General features: G+C 39.3%; 2 protein-coding genes across 2 annotated transcripts; both read right to left on the minus strand.

The window, feature by feature from the left end:
- Window positions 1-10,820: 10,820 nt before the first annotated feature.
- LOC142167272 (uncharacterized) lies at window positions 10,821-11,312 on the minus strand. The gene has a single exon (XM_075227437.1). It carries the CDS (start codon window positions 11,310-11,312, stop codon window positions 10,821-10,823), a length of 492 nt encoding a protein of 163 aa, XP_075083538.1.
- A 245-nt stretch (window positions 11,313-11,557) lies between these two features.
- LOC142167273 (uncharacterized) lies at window positions 11,558-11,923 on the minus strand. The gene has a single exon (XM_075227438.1). It carries the CDS (start codon window positions 11,921-11,923, stop codon window positions 11,558-11,560), a length of 366 nt encoding a protein of 121 aa, XP_075083539.1.
- Window positions 11,924-18,344: the final 6,421 nt, after the last annotated feature.

Consider the following 18,344-nt stretch of genomic DNA (forward strand, 5'->3'; position numbering starts at 1 on the left):
TAATCTCCAGGTCCATAACTAGGAGCCTATGTATGGTCGTGAGGTGCTCACTTGGGATGACCTTACAATCACTGCATAGACCTTTATCACATTTCCTACAGAGAAGATAATCAATTTGAGTCTTGCCCGTTGAATTCCGGAAAGTGACCACGTGCTCTTCCCTCTTCAGAAAACTCGAGTTAGCTATAACCAAATCAAAAGCTCTAGCAAAATCCAACAGTGAATTATCTCCCTCATTCCTATCCCCAAAACTGAACCCGCCATGCATATCATCATAACCCCTAGCACTAGCTCCAATATGGCCATTGAAATCTCTGCCAATGAACAACTTCTCTGTGTGCGGGATACTACGCACCATATCGTCCAAATCATCCCAGAATTGCTTCTTGACCTCCTAGTCCAAACCTACCTGAGGAGCGTATGCACTAATCATGTTTACAGTAAACCCACCAACTACAAGATTAATACTTATCAGCCTATCATTTACCCTCCTAACCTCGACCACGAGCTCCCTGAGGTCCCTGTCAACTAAAATACCTACCCCATTCTTACCCCCAGCACTTCCTGAGTACCATAGTTTAAACCCGTCTACATCTCGTGCCCTAGTACCCTTCCATCTAGTCTCCTGAACACATGCTATGTTGATCTTCCTCTTCTGAAGAATCTTACCTAACTCTATAGACTTCCCCGTCAACGTCCCAATGTTCCAAGACCCAACTCTCAGCTTATAGGCTTTCTTACCCCCTCTTCCCACCCCTGGACCCCACCCCCACCTCCACCCGAGGACATGACCTTACTCCCACATCGTTCACTACCGCCACTATAAGCAAAAGGTATTAGGTAAACACTACCACTAAGAACAAGTAGCGGGAACGAAGGACTACAAGCTATGAACCCGAGAGCTAAAAACAACTCAATGGCGCTACTACGAGAACAGTAACGTGAGCAGGCGCTAGAATAATGAATGTACCACGTCTAAGAAGCTACCCATATGCAAACACAGAATTAAAAGGGATAGATGAAACCTTAAGCTTAAAACACTAGTAGAAAAGATAGAAAAAGCAATCAATTCAACTACAGGTTACCGGCAAGGCAACCAAAACTAATAGATGTGTACACAAACAAAAATTGCCGGCAAGGCAACAGTTAATAGATGTGCGCAAATACAATTCAAGAAAGATGGAACCTGGATTACAGTCGGAGATGTCCGGACGCACTTTCCAATCCGCTGAATGTTGCTGCCTCCCGAACCCATGTGCTTAAACTTGGCTAAAATTTCCTCTCCCACTCTGTCCAAGATATACAAAAACCACAAACTGCCTAGGTCGCCGCCTAGGACTGCTGGTCCGGGCAATAAAATGGGACAATGGAAGAAAGGAGAAGAAACAAAGAAAGAAAGAAAAAAGAAAAGGGGCTGTCGAGGGGGAAAGAGATCAAGAGAAAGAGAAGGGGAGTGGAGAACAAAGAAAAGGGGAAGAACGAGAATAGACGGAGAAAATAAAAGAGAAAACCTTACCTCACATGCGTTGATACGTGAATTGTCGCCGGAAAAACGTGGCATGCAGAAATTTTCAGAAGCAGCGTTCTTTTGGAATTTCAGACGCACCGTTCCAATGTAATATACACTTGTTACTAGTTCAAATTTTGAAAATGATTGAAACACTCTTCTTTGTTAGATCTGACCGGAAAGTTTTGGTGATTTGTCAATTTCACCGAAAAGGTGATGAAATTGATCGATAGAAACAAGAAACTGGGACCCGATTCTTGTGCCTTTTAAACGTAATGAGAACATAAAGGCAAAACACAGAGCAGTAAACAAGTGGACACACACAGTAGAGTATGGAGGTGAAAATTCTAATGTGAATGCTTCAATTTGATGAGAAGTTCGTCGTCGCCGGCGTGTTTGGCAATATCCGCAAGTGGAAGAAACTCAAAAAAAAAAAATACTCCCCTTAGTTTACAGACGCCACAATAAATGATACTCCTAATTAGTTTACATGAGTTAAATAATAAACACCAACATATTACAATAGAGAGCTAGGGAACAACTTCGCTTTTGTGAGGGGCTGCACCTTTGCAAATGCGAAGATTTTGTTGCATTTAAGACATCCTAGAGGCTCGGGAACTGTTCGCATTTGCGACGAGTGGTTTGGTTTTGCGAACAAGAGTTCACAATTGCGATACCTGTAGTTAGGTAAAAGACTAGAATTTCGGTTCTTAGCTCATTTTATACTATTTTTTAGACCTAGACTCCATAGAGGCCATTTTTGGAGAGCAATTTCTTCCCAACTTTATAGGTTAGTAACTTTAGATTATTTCATTTTGAATTACTTTTTCATGAATTTTCACCACCAAATCTAAGATTTAATAGGGTCGAAATTGGAATATTGGGTAGAAATTGGAGATTTTGACCTCAATTTGAGGTCGGATCTCGAAACAAATCACATATTCAGGCTCAAGAGTCAATGGGAAATCAGGATTTAGTCTTAATTTCGGATTTTGACCATGTGGGCCGCGTTGACTTTTTGTTGACTTTTTCAAATATGTTAAAAATCGAACCTTTTTCATACGAGGGTAGTTTCTAAAGCTTGTTTTGATTTATTTGAATAATATTTGACTAGATTTGGGTTGTTTGGAGGTTTATTCTAAAGGGAAACCGTGTTGGATTGTTAATCTTGTTCTAAAAAGAGGTAAGTATCTCGGTTAAGCTTGATTTGAGGGAATTAGGGTGTAATTGAGTCTATTTGCTACGTGACTTACGTGTTAGGGGCGGCGCATATGCAAGGTGATGAGTGTATTTGCATTGGCCGTGGGTTAAGCATGCAGGTAGTGTTAGCTTTATTTGTACCATGTTTCTTTATATATTATGTATTCTATTCTTTAGATAGATTGTGAAACTCTTTGATTTCCCTTATCTATATTATTATCCATGTCGAGCTTTTTGAGATTTGGGTGTCAAGACTATCGAATTATTGATTTGGTTATTGGTGCAAAGGTGTTGGTAAATTCTCATATGGCAATTTATGTTCAAATATTATCTTTGATGTCGATTATGCTTCCCACCTTACTCTGTATCGTGTTGTATGTGGTGCTTGGTAATAAAGAGTGAAATACATGAAGGGTGTTTTTATGCTTGTGAGGTAGCGTGATTGCACACGAAAGTATTTCGTGCTTTATTCATATATCAATATCATTGCATGAATGTTGTTACCGTGCTTTAGAGGAAGTGAGGATAGGCATGAAGGTGTTTCCATGCTAGCTATTATATTATGTAGTGAGGATGAGAGAAAAGGTACGAAGGGTGATGCCATGTCATTTGTTTATTTCATTCTTCTTTATTGTGCTATTCAGATTCAGGACTTGGCTTTATGGCTTCGTAATTTACCTTTGAAAGGTTGGTTTAGAGTTATAGAAGCATGAGTTGTGGTTTACTCAGTAGCACCTTCCCTTACTTTTCGTTTCGTGTCCATTTACTTTTGTGCTTATTATCTCTCTCACATGTTGTTATCATGTTATTATACTTGATACTTTATTTGTCATCTCATTATTCCTTGATACTTAGTGCCACCATTTTTTTGTAGGTGTCTTGTCTTAGCCTCATCACTTCCTCATCGGGCTTAGGCTCGACACTTACAAAGTATATTGGGTCGGTTATACTCATGACACTTCAGCACTTCTTGTGCAGATTCGGACATTGGTACCGGTAGAGTCCCAAGAGGTGCTTAGAGGATACCAGATAGACGACTCGAGGTAGAGTTGTATACCGTTCGCCGACCATAGAGTCATATTTCCATTTCTATTGTATTTTCTACTTTCCAAACAATATTGTATTTCTTTCAAGATAATGTATTTAGTAAACTCTAGTAGCTCATGCACTCGTGACTCCACGTCTTGGGATTGTTGATCGTCGGTGTTGATCTTTAGACTTATTATGTATGCTGTGGTGTCATTTTACCCTAAATTATCATTTTGTTGCTAATTGTTAGCTTCATTACTTCTGTATTTGATGTTATGTGTCAGCTTGCCTAGCAAGAGGAGTTAGGCGCCATCACAATCCGTGGGTTGGGATTTTGGACCATGACAGTAATCCACTTTCCCACAACGTACTTCTTTTTTTCTGCATCATCTGTATCATATTTCTTTTTCAAATTGTTTCATATGAACTTTGCATATTTATAAGTAATAATTAAACCAAATAGAGGGTTAGTCATACGATTCAGGAGATATCTTCTAACGGTTTTGTTATCCTTTTTGAATTTCTTCTTCACAACATCATCAATAGCCTTATTAGTAGTACTAGAACCAGTAGTACAACCACATTAGTCAGAGGTTCATTAAACAACACATAATCTACTTCTAATTATTCAACAAAAATCAAAAGTTTCTGAGACCATTGTTTAGAATTATTTTCGTACAAAGATTTTAGTTTTGACAAATCAAGAAGTGTTTTGTTAAAAGAAAGAACATTCGATCAATATTTGTAACCACCCGACCAGTCATTTTATGTATTTGAGCCTCGATCCTCTATTTGATGCTTCCCGTATGCTTGTTTTTTGTTATGTGACATGCGGGGATAATTGGTTTGGTTTTGGGGAGGTTTTGGAATGAATTAGAACACTTAGTTCCATGGTTGGAAGATTAAGTTGTAAGAGTTGACCAAGGTTTGACTATTTGTAAATGACAACGAAACGGTATTTTAATAGTTTCAATTGATTCATATGTTGCTTTTGGACTTAGGCATATGTATTTGGATTTGGAGGTTCCTAGGTTAATTTTGCTATAATTGTCGAATGTTGGAAATTTAAAGGTTTGGAAGGTTCATAGGTTTGATCGGGAGTTGACTTTGACATTATCATGTTCGGATTATTGTTCCGGGAATTGGTATAAGTCTGTTTTGTCATTTGGATTTTGTGTGTAAAATTTGGGTTTATTCCGGATTAGTTTGGCTTGAATCAGATGCTTGGTTTGAAGTTGGAAGTTTATGAACTTAAGAGATTGAATTGATTGATGATTCTTGGGTTTGATGTTAACTACAGTATTTGGAGCCTTTGAATAGATTTGGGTAATATATTGGGACTTGTTGGTATGATTGGATGGGGTCCTTAGTGGCTGGGGTGCGTTACGGATGGAGTCCGGACCATTTTGAAGATAAATGACAGTTCTGGTGTTGCGCACATGCGGGGTTTGGTTCATAGGTGTGAGTCCGTAGAAGCGGACGTGAGGTCACAAAAGACGGGTTTGGCTGAGAAGCTGGAAGTCCGCATCTACTGATGATTCAGCGCAGAAGCGCAGGCGCATCTGCGAGGCTTGTTGCACAGATGTGGCCCCATAGAAGCGGAACTTGCTGTGCCAAAGCAGATGGTCGATACTTTTAGTGAGCGCACAGGTGCAAGCATTTGTCCGCAGAAGCGGCATCACAGAAGCGGCAATTTTGTCCGTTGAAGCAAATATCGCTGGGCAAAATATTATAATCGAGGGTTTAGCATTATTTTATTATATTTTGAGATTGAGAGCTAGGTTTGGGCAATTTTTAAGGCGATTTTCACTCACTTGGATTGGGCAATTATACTTAACTCGGATTTGATTATTATTCGTGATTCTAGCTTTTATTTTGGCTTTTGTTTGATGAAATCGTAGGGAGAAAATTAGGGTTTCTTGTGAGAAATTTTGGAGAATGAATATTTGAGATTTGAACACTGATTTTGCGTTGGACTTGAATGAAACTTGTATATTTGGACTCGTGTTGGAATGGGTGATCGGGATTTGTGACTTTTGTTGGGATCTGGGGTGTGGACCTGAACTTTGTGTTTTTGATTAAAGATTGAGCCTTTATGCTCTGATATTGTTCCTTTGGTATTATTTTACACTGTGGTGTTATTTAACTAGACTCGCGTCGTTTGTAGGTCCATTCGATTGGAAAGGCATTTTGGGAGTATTGATTCTCACGCTTCGAGGTAAGTAACTTATCTAAACTTGGTTTGAGGGTAAGTTTTCGTTGGATATGGTATTTGATACATGTTAGGGGGTGACGCTCATGCTAGGTGATGAGCGTATATGCGTACACCGGGGTTATTCATGATCCTGATAGACCTTAGGCTATCATGTGTCTTGTTTTTCTATCATACCAGTTATATCTGTATTTTCTCTACTTGTATGACTTTGTGAGATATTGTTCATGTTAGAAATCATGTCTAGGCTATGTGCTTATCTGTTTGAAACATGATAGGGCTATTCTTCCTATATTGAGATGTTTCCCTTAATTGTAGCCATAACCTCAGTCATGATGTACATCCGTGTATTATATCTATGTCTTTGTGCATTCTTTATATGTTATCTCACATGTTTTTGGTGTCTTTATATGTGTGACATCGGTTAAACTGAGTACTGTGAGATGTGAGCATTTGAGACTTGAGTGGTTGGTGATTGATCTTGGGCTATGGAACTGATTTGATACTGATAGTGAGGTGACACGTGCGCCATGCCTCACATTGGGCCGAGTGGTATTGATTCAAACTATTGAAAAAATATGATAATATTTCCAATGAACAAAAAGAAATAACTTATAAAATAAATATTGCGTCGTGGCAAGCCACTACCTTGAAAGCAATTTTGGCCCGACTAGGGTACAAATTATTTAGATCGGTTCCTCCCCATGGTTCTATATCACTCCCAAATATGTGCACTCATTGAAAAAAATTTAGAGTTTGCACAAATACAATTGCCTGAGAAATAGAATTGAGAAAAATAACTTTAGTGTCACGACCCAATTTCTACTGGAGGTCGTGATGACGCCCAATGCTGACGTTAGACAAGCCAATAATAAATCATCACCATACTCGACCGCTCATAACACATTTTAAATCAAGTAATAAAAATGAGTAAGCGGGTTTGGATTTAGGAGCCATGATAAAATACCACCATCTTTACCAAGTTACGAAATATGGACAAAACATAAAGCTGAATGAGATAACAACAATTACAACCATCAACATCTGCTTAAAATCCCCAAACTAGTGTCACAAGTGCATGAGCATCTAATAGAATATACAAAACCACACAACTGCTATCTCAAATGAAAGTAGACAAAATACAATAAATATAGGGAAAGACACTCTAGGTGTTTCTGGTCGAAGCATAGAAGGCAACTCACTACTAAGTCTCCCGGCTGGTATGCCTACGTGCCTGAGTGACCATCAGATGTACTTGTCTAAATCATTGCGTATCCAGTAAATGTCTAGTCTAACCTCGAAGAAGTAGTGGCCAGGGGTCGACATCGACACTTACCAGTGATCCAATAAGCAACATAAAAGTAGACATGTATGAAGCGTAGCAAGTATGTCATGACCCAACCACGCACCGGAGCCGGGACGATCCCTAACACTGCTTGCTAGGCAAGCCAATAATTAAATGATAGCAATAAACTCAAATAACAAAATTAAATAGTCTCAACAGCGGAATAATCATAAGATATCTAAAATCAATAGCAATAACGCAACTACAACCATCCCATGATCTGGTGTCAACGAGCACATGAGCACTATAGAATTTAGGTACATAGTCTAATCTAAAATACAGAACTGTCTGAAAGATAGAAAAGCGAAAACATAAGTAAAAAAGAAAGGGACTTCAAGGCCTACAAATGGAATCAACAGCTACCTCAAAATCTTCAAGAATCTGGTACAAGTGCCTCCAGCTCACAATCACCTCTCTCGGTAGTACCTGGATCTACACATAAAGTATAGAGAATAGTATGAGTACAACCGACTCCATGTACTCAATAAGTAACAAGCGTAACCTTGGGCTAAAAGCAGTGACAAGCTTGGCAAGTGACCAACATTCAATACCAATAACCAACAACACAATATAAAAATAATAACAGTAAAGAAAAGTAGCTCAAGCAATATTAACTTCAACAGTTTCACAAATAGCAGGAAAATAAGCATGCTTTTCAAGAAAAGCAGTTAAGGCATGAATTCTTTAACGGAAGTCATCTAAATATGGTATTATCAATTTAACAGTGATTGCAAGTCCAATACACTGAATAAGGACATCTAGTACAAACAAACATAAGAGAAGAATCACAACCCGGTACCAGCATGACAAGTAAACATGTTAGAATCAACAATATCACAATTAAATCATCAAGCATGTTATGTCTCAGCATATGTAGTGCCTGGTGTTGCACCCTATTTTGCACAAGTTAAAACAAGATTAACCTAGTGGTTTCTCTGTTGATGATAAAAGAGAGTCGCCACCTAATATTTAAAGGTATACTAGGGCACCTATTTATTGTTAAGATCATTATCCTATTAGTCTGCTAACCAGTAAGATTTGGGTAAGGATTCTTGTTCTTCTATAGGACTTAGACTAGGTTCGGGAATTAAATGTCTATATTCTACTTTGGTTAGTTCTTAAAAGTGCATAGCATATTCTATGTCATGTTTAAAAATTATCATTTTGAAAGGAATATAATATACGTACTTTGAAAAAAATGAGTATAGGTTTTGAAAAGTCCTTTGAAAGATGTCTACATAATTGAAAGAATTTTGGAAGTGTATTTATAATGTCTAAATTTGTAAACATGTAATCATGGCTTAGTTTAAAAATATTTTTTACCTTTGAGGTAAAACGGTTATTTGTGTAACTTTAGTAAAGTAAGGCTATTTGAAGAAGGATGCTTTAGATATACCTTAGATTAATTTCAAATCTTGTACCCAGATTTAGAAGAAAATCGTTTGAAATACCCTTGAATGCAACTGTATTTCATTTTGGTTTTGTTAAAACACTTGATCTTGAAATCGTTTGCCCGATTTTGGTTTTTTAGAAAAAGGATTGTCAGCTTTTGAATCTGTTCTAAACCTCAAGAATTCCACGAAAACGGTTAGTACATGTGAAAGTGAAAACTACAACAACAACCCAGTGAAATCCCACAAGTGGGGTCTGGAGGTAGTGTGTACGCAGACCTTTCCCCTACTCCGAAGGAGTAGAAAGGCTATTTTCGATAGACCCTCGGCTCAAGAAGATGGTAAGAGACAGTGGTACAGTAATATCAGAGGAAGCAAGAAAGAAAGAAAGATAACATCAGCAATGTAATAACCAGAAAATAGAGAGAAAAGCAATAACAATAAAAAGTAACAATGGCACAGTACTACAGACACAATGGAGTAATATGGATACAACAAAAGCCACTAGCATCCTAGACACTAAACTATTGAACTAGCCTCCTACGACCTAACCTGCAGCCCTAAAGAAGTAATATGGACACAATTGAAGCCACTAGCAGCCTAAGACAGAATCCATGCTAGCCTCCTACTTCCTAACCTACAACATTAATGCTCGCCCTCCACAACTTCCTATCAAGGGTCATGTCCTCGGAAATTTGAAGCCACACCAGGTCCTGCCTGATTACCTCTCCCTAATATTTCTTTAGCCGCCCTCTACCTTTTCTCACACCCATCAAGGCCAACCGTTCACACCTCATAACCGGGGCATCCATGCTTCTCCTCCTCACGTGCCCAAACCATCAAATCCTAGCTTCCCGCATCTTGTCTTCAATGGGGGCCACGCCCACCTTTACCAGAATATCTTTATTCCTAATCTTATCCAGCCTAGTGTGCCCGCATATCCATCTCAACATCCTCATTTTTGCAAATTTCATCTTCTGGATATGAGAATTCTTGACTGGCCGACACTCAGCACAGTACATCATGGTCGGTCTAACCACCGCGCTATATAACCACCGCGCTATATAACTTATCTTTAAGTTTAGGGGGCACCTTCCTGTCGCACAAGACACTAGACACTAACCTCTTTTTCATCCACCCCACTCCTATACGGTGCGTAGCATCCACATCAATCTCCCCATCCTCCTAGATAATTGACCCCAGGTACTTGAAGCTCCCTTTCTTAGGAAGGACTTGAGAGTCAAGCCTCACGTCCATGTCCGCTTCTCTCGAAACACTGTTGAACTTGCACTGCACATATTCTGTCTTAGTCCTGCTCAACTTGAAACCTTTAGACTCAAGGGTCTATCTCCAAACCTCCAACCTCTCGTTAACACCGCTTCGCGTCTCATCGATTAGAAAAATATAATCGGCGAATAATATACACCATGGCACCTCCCTTTGGATATGGTGTGTCAGTGCGTCCATCGCCAGGGCAAATAAGAATGGGTTAAGCTCTGATCCTTAATGTAAACCCATAACAACCGAAAAATGCTCTGAGTCGCCCCCCACTATCCTAACCCGTATCTTAGCTCTATCATACATGTCCTTAATCACCCTAATATAAGCACCCGGGACACCTTTCACCTCCAGGCATCTCCAAAGAACTTCCCTAGGGACCTTGTCATATGTGTTTTGTAGGTCAATAAACACCCCGTGCAAATCCTTCTTCCTATCCCTATACAGTTCAACCAACCACCTTATAAGATGGATAGCTTCCGTAGTAGAACAACCAGGCATGAACCCAAACTGGTTATCGGATATCGACACCGACCTCCTCACTCTCACTTCCACTACCCTCTCCCAAACCTTCATGGTATGACTTAATAACTTTATACCCTTATAATTGTTACAATTCTGGATATCGCCTTTGTTCTTGTATAACGGTATCATTGTACTCCACCTCCATTCTTCTGGCATCTTTTTTGTCCTAAAAATAATATTAAACATCCCAGTTAGCCACTCAAATCCTGCTCTACCCAGCGACCTCCAAAATTCTACCGAAATCTCGTTGGGCCCGGTCACTCTCCCCCTGTGCATCTTACGCATAGCCCCCACGACCTCCTCGACCTTAATGTGCCTACAGTATCTAAAATCTCAGTGACTCTTAGAGTTCTCCAATTCCCCTACCACAATATCTCTATCCCCTTCGTCATTCAGTAGTTTATGAACGTAAGTCTGCCATCTACGTTTAATCTGAGCATCTTCTATCAACACTCTGCCTTCCTCATCTTTGATGCACCTCACTTGGTCTAGATCATGAGTCGTCCTCTCTCTCGCCTTGGCCAACCAGAATAACTTCTTATCCCCGCCTGTGTCCCCCAGTTCTTCATACAGGCGACCAAACGTTGCAGTCTTAGCCTCTGTAACCGCTACCTCCGCCACCTTCCTAGTTGTCTTGTATCTTTCTCTGTTCATCCTCCTTTCCTCCTCGTCTATACTCTCCACTAACCTCCGGTACACCGCTTTCTTTTCTTCCACCTTTCCCTGGACCTCAGCGTTCCACCACCAGTAGCCCCTGTGACTGCTTGAGTAACCCTTCCAGACCCCTAATACCTCTCTCACAGCCTCCCTTATACAGTTCCCCATAATTTTCCACATACCGCTCGCGTCCCCACTACTCTTCTAGGCCCTTATAGCCAACAACCTCCTCTCCAACTCTTGAGCTTTATCCTTCATCAAGGCACCCCACCAAATCCTCAGACGACCCCGAACCACATTCTTCTTCCTCCTTATCATGATGTCGACATCTACCACCAAGAACCTATGTTAGGTCGCTAGAGTCTCAGTCGGGATAACCTTGCAATCCTTGCACAACCTTCTATCATACCTCCTTAGGAGTAGGTAGTCAATTTAGGTCTTAACTTTGAAAAGTAACCAAGTTCTCCTCTCTTTGGAAAACTAGAGTTCATAATCACCAACTCAAAAGCCTTAGCGAAATCCAACATCGAGGTGCCACCTCTGTTCCTATCCCTAAAGACAAAGCCGCCATGAACCTCGCCATAGCCACCAACTGATGTCCCGATATGCCCATTGAAATATCCTCCTACAAATAACTTCTCCGTGGGCGGAATACCACGCACCACCTCATCCAAACCCTCCCAGAAACGCCTATTGACCTCCTCATCCAAGCCTGCTTGAGGAGAGTAAGCGCTAATGACATTCATAGTGAGCCCACCAACCACTAACTTAATAGCCATTAATCTATCGCTCACCTGCCCAACCTCTACCACCATCTCTCTAAGTTCCCTATCAACCAAAATACCCACTCTGTTCTTACCCTTCGAGCATCCAAAATACCATAATTTAAACCTATCTGCATTCTTCGCCTTCAATCCTACCCATCTAGTCTCCTGAACATATGCTATATTGACCTTTCTCTTCTGGAATATCTTCGCCAGCTCGATAGACTTACCCGTTAGTGTCCTATGTTCCACGACCCAATTCTCAACCTATAGGCTCCCTTGCCCCCTACCCCACCCCATGTCCCCTTCCCTATCCCTTGCCCCACCTACCGCCCCACCTGAGGATATGACCTTATTATATCATCATAGACCACAACCACAATACCTATGGTAAACTAAGAAAATCACTAAGAAAACAAGTTGTAACTACCGACACGCTAATACTTAGACTAGACTAGACTAAAAACAACTAATATGGAAACAATAAGATAACATAGGAAGGAGGAGGTCAAGAGAACGAGAGGTACTAACTCCCGAGAATAGAACATAGAAATTCGACTTGATGTACACCCGAGATTGCGAGGCCTGGCGCTCTCCTTCCAAACTCCCAATATCCATTGCTAACGCCAACTAGAGGTGATCCCCACTGCTTGCCCGTACACTGGGACTGATTACCTAAAAATTTAAAAAACTATGAAACCAAACAGGGTGGGGGGGGGGTTTATCACCACTGTACCTGATGACCCTCTAACCGGTAGTCGTGGCTTCCCACTTACACGATGTTGGCTCAGGCAGGCGCCACCGGCACAGGATGACGAAGACCGAGGGGGCACAAAGGACAGAGGGGGAGAGAGAGAGAGAGAGAGAATAAAAGTGAGAGCAAAATAGGTAAAGAGGAAAGAGAGAGGAGAGAGAGAGGGGACCTACCTTCCTGGATCGCTAGACAGAAAATGCCAGCACCGGCCGCTCGCCGGAGATGGCTGTTGGTTGAAGAGAGAGAGAGAGAGAGAGAGAGAGAGAGAGAGAGAGAGAGAGAGATAGGAGAGAAAATCGTTATAGAAGAGAGAGAGAAATGATTATGTATGTTAAAGTTTCTTAACTAATGCAGGAGAGCAATTTCTTTTAGTTTTACCTATAGTTCTTAGCTTGCCTAGGTTTCTAAAGTAATTCAAAGGTAATAAAAGAAAGTATTCACTCAATCATTGTTAGTGTTATATACACATAGCGGCAACAACATATTACGTAAAGAAAAAGCGATAAGGGAAAGGAAACTGGACTCGTGGTTTGGGCCTGAAGAATGTTAGGCCAAACAACAACGAAAACCAACAGCATCTTTAGGTGACTCCAAGTTCAGACTAAGAATTTTGGGTCTGAGTTCTTTAAGAACTCGGCAGGCCCAACTCAAATTCATGAACAAAGAAAAAAAAAGAGAAGGTCATTAGATACATGGCCCAATTCAACATTTAAACACAAGTAATATCAGTATATGCCTAAGATAAAACTGTAACAAATACTGGTAATTAAGAATGCAATAAAATTAATGTAAGGCCAAAGAGAGAAAGCAAATTGGCAGTGAGGCATTTCTTTCATTTAGCACTAACCCTAAAGAGATTAATAAGTGTCAATGGTCAAAATCTTAAGGTAAAATTCCATTCATGGCCAAGACACTCTTGGATCCCTGGCACTTCAGAGTTCACAAGGATCTCGGAAACCCCGAGCTGTGCTTGTATCAGGGAGGGTATCTCAACCATAAACTAAATCTTACTCTTAAATACCCTTAACCCCTCACACTTACTCTTCCCTATAGGTTTAAGAGCCAATTAAGTGCTCACTGTAGTTCCGAGATAGTAACAATAACACAAAGGTATGCACACTATTCACAGAAACTATACAGAGTACTCCCATGAATATGAGATAGCAGATGACACTTTAAGGATCATATAAGAATAGTACATTTTCAACAACTACCAATATGCAGAAGGATGTTCAAAGAAAACCATTGCACGTGCAAGCAAAGGGACCACAGTAGACTATTTTATAAGTCCAAGTATTAAGTCATGTGATTAGGGAATAATAAGATACACTCTCTTGTTGATAAGTTCAAGTTTACAAGAATCCTCACTCATAGTACCTTAATAGCCTTTCAGACTATGTTCAAATTAACTAGGGCTCATGCATAGACTAAATATTAACTTCTATTAGATGTATGGGTTAACAGCTTCATATGGAATATCTAAAGGGCATTGGCAATGGTACTTAAACAAACAAGTTGGGCTCGACTTTAATAGATGATCACTTTCTCCTTAAAAGATTCCTAATCTCATATTCAAACTAAGTTCATTGAGAGTTAAGGCAAAATATTATACTCAAAGAAGGGCAAGTAAACATCATATGTTTCTTTTAAGTCCATAAAAGAATCACAGTTAATTTATTCAAGCTTAGCAAGGTTCAATTTCCCTTGTGTAACCATACAACATGAGAGCACAAACATAAGTATGGAAGATAAACAAAGGCCTGTTTCAAAACAAGAAGAATTGCAGAACCCTTAGGAGATATACAGACACACACATGAGACATTCCTAAAGAGTGCAAGATGACAACATGGTAAAGTATAGAATCAGACCAACATGCTAATTACAGGGGTTCAGAACAATAGATTGTTTCATGCACAGTTATAGTAGTAGGATTGTGAGTCCATTTAAATAGGTTCAATAGATTAGTACAAACATGATTAAAGTTCTAGTTTCATATGTATCAGCAACATAGTATACCCAGAAGAGAAGATGCACAAATATAACAGCTATCAAACTCTTGAGGATAATCAAAGGCACATCTTAGTCTAGACTGGCAGAAAACATATGAAATCAATTGCAGAGATTTATTAAAGCTTAGTTAAGTTATATTCATATACATACTTACACATTGAAGCTATTAGGTATGACCAAACAGTCATGGAGGTTAACAGAAACTCATTACAATGCTCGTTTAATAGCTACAGAATCACATAAAACACATTGGAAGGGAGAAAGCAACCCAAACAACTTAAACTGATATATTCCAACTGAGTGACAGCCTGTAGTTAACCTTAAGTGTTCATATCCTATTTTCAGCAATGGTTTATCAGATAGGCAACCTTAAGTACATGATGCAAAATCAACAAGTAACACTAATTAAGGATCAGTATGGTAAGCATGAGAACCGTAGCAAAGTCATCAGAAAAGTTTAAGGTAAAAAATAGATGTACAAAATCAGTAAGGTTCTTTGTTAATCACACATTACATATTCATTAAGGTTACAAAGTGGTCGATTAGTATTGGTTTAGTTTCTGATTATAAAGGAAAACAGTACTAAACATAATGTCGATTGTGAACTAATAATAACACATTATGAGCAAAGATAATCAACTATAAACTAATAACAACAAATCATGAGCAAAGCTAATTAACATAAGATAACAGAGTAGGCATAATTTTAACTAAACAGTCAAAGGAGAAGAAGGGTCAAAGCTCACTGACCTTCCTTTGAGGAGCAAGCCAAGCAAGGATTTTTTTAGTCGTTTAGGAATAAATAACTCAAATTCCGAACAGTGTAGATCTCGGAATCATAAAGAAATCAGGAGCTAGTTAGAAAACCCTATCTTAATTTTTACTGCTCAAAACTAAAATTGAAATTTTCTTTATTTTGCGAAGTGATTTCGTGTGTGTGTCTTGTGTTAGGTCAATTAGGTGAGAGAATTAAAAATCCCATTTTATAGTAGCATTTAATGCCTTAGGTTCAACAGAAATCAAACTCGGTAGTGGAGTGTGACGAAGGGGTAGTGATGTGAGCATAATCGGGTAAAAATCTAAGGAGACGGAGGGAAATCATTAGGGATTTTACCCGAGAGGGGGAAAGTCGACTGTTGAAGGAAAACTCTATTGGGTAAGAGCCTCAATTTACAGAGGTCGCTTCAATTGACCTCTGGACCAAGAATAAATATGATAGCACTGGGAGACGGCCATGTATGCCACTAATTTAACAAAACATAGAAGATTTCTAAAGACTTGAACTTGTATCGTTTGTTCTTTTTTTTTTTTTTTTTGCAAATATACTACTAGGTTATTCACCTAGTAGCTATTATATTTAATAATTCCCAAATAGGGTCAAACTTATAATTGTTCAAATAAATCACAACAAAAATAATAACAAGAAAGCTATTGGCTACTGTTACCAAATACAATGTAGGAGTAGCGTAATGGAAGATGAAAAGTACAAAGGTCGTAATGTGAAGCGTCCAAATGCTACCGAGTCTAGTGAATTCATACACCTCTTGCAAACAAGTTGTTGTAGCACCTACAAAGCTCTCACCAGGCGCCAATAGTTGCAATCCAAGGGAGTAGGTATGTATAAATCCACATGTTGTAAAGCAAATTATTTTGGACATCTTCTCATTGGTGCTGAATATTTCCAACAATATTGTTGGTACAGAATACTTTCATTTGACTTTTCTTTAGTTGAGATCAATTTTACTGTGGTACATTTTGAATAATAACCCAGCTACGTTGCAATGGCTCTTTTCCAGAAAGAATTTGAAGTGCCATAAGTTTTCCAGCACATCCAGTGATTGATATCCATCCCTATTTGCCAGTATAAAAATATCAGGTCGAACAGTCCCATGAAGTTGCTGAGCAGTCCAGTTGTGTAGAGCAAAGTGATTTTTGCATATGTTGCAAATAGAGATCTTCCCTTCAAAACCAAATGAGCAGTATTTGTTGTTTTAATTGTTCAAGCACTGCTCCAGTTATAGTGTCTTTTGACCTTGTGCTACAAATGTATTCTAACAGGCTGGCTGGTCGATGTATTATTGTTGTATATTGTCGAATGATCCCCAGATTGAGCATGATAACATGCTAATACTACTGGGAGATAATACGACAGCACACAAGCATTTAATACATCCTAACTTGGCATAGACAGAGCATGTGTATGACAGCAGAAGTTGTGCTTGAAATTCATGTGCTATGTGTTGTTGTTGATGTATGGACAGCAGTAAGATAACCGTTGTAGAAAAACTAGAAGAATTATATTTGTGGAGAGCCAACCATATACAGTTGGAGTCCTATTTTTTGCCAAATGTAATCTTCTCTCCCAGGTTAATGAACTAAGCTTGCTGGTATTGTTTTGTTGAATTAGCAGAAACTGTGCACTCATTGTCAGTCACAAGAAGTGTAGTGTAATACAGGTACTTTAACTCTTATCCTCATGTTGGGAGTATGAGTCTCATCTAAGTTGATTATTCTCCTACCTGTACTTGGTAATTCATTAAAAGAGTTAAAGGTTATTGTACCTGCAAAAGAGAAAGCCAAGTTAGTTAAATAGTCTGCCAGTGTATTGCCCTCCCTGAGTACATGTTGAAAAATAACATTGAAGTTGTCCTTCAGTCCTTTGATCCTCTTCATCTCCTTTGTTATGCACCATGGTGTTTCCCATTGACCTTCTACTATTCTTTTCATCCCAAGTGAATCAGTCTTTATTATAAGTGGATAAATCTGTTGGGTAACACAAAAGGTCAGACCTGCTGCAATTGTTTTTGCTTCTGCAATCATATTAGTGGTGTCTTCAATCTTTTTTGCCTTAGCAAAGATCAGGTCACCTCTGCAGTCCCTCACACAAAAACCATAGGAGCTTTGTCCAGGATTGCCTTTTGCTGCTCCGTCAGTATTGCATTTGAACCATCCTTCATCAGGTGAATGCCAAGATACTCTCTTGGTAACAACATATGGTTTGTATCCTTCCAGAAAAGCAATCATATCTGGCAATAAGGGTGGAATGTTTGCTAGCCAAGGATATATCATTATTGCTAAGTTGTGCAATGTCTTATTCACCTCATGAGTTACCCTACTATAAGTGGTTGTTCCTTCATGCTTCATTGTGTTTCTTCTCTTCCAAAGCTCCCAGGTTATCACTGTTGGAGCTACCTGGTATAAAGGTTTCAGTTTTGGACAGCATTTAACATTCCACCAGGTTCTTATAGCTTGTTGTACCTAAACTAATTTATCAATTATACCTGCTGCCTGTCCAAAAAATCTCCACACTCTGTTTGCTGTAGAACTTGTTAAGAAAAGATGTTGAATAGAGTCTGCCTCAGGTTGAAGACAACACCAACATTTTGATACCACCATGTAGCCATTCTTTCTCCACATGTCATATGTTGGAACTTTTCCTTTCCATAGTCGCCAAAGAAAGAAAGAAATTTTGAAGGGTAGACCTTTAGTCCGCAGTAGTTTATATTCATGTTTTGGATGTGCTCTGTGCCTCATTAATTGCCAAGCAGTAGTTACTGAGAACCTCCCTGAAGCAGTAGGCATCCATTTAGGAGTGTCACAACCTTCATATGTATTTTCAAAATGAAGCTCCTGACTGATGTATGCTGCAATCTCTGCTGGAAAGTTATTCT

Source organism: Nicotiana tabacum, chromosome 12 (genome assembly GCF_000715075.1).
Source record: "Nicotiana tabacum cultivar K326 chromosome 12, ASM71507v2, whole genome shotgun sequence".
Classification (NCBI taxonomy): domain Eukaryota; kingdom Viridiplantae; phylum Streptophyta; class Magnoliopsida; order Solanales; family Solanaceae; genus Nicotiana; species Nicotiana tabacum.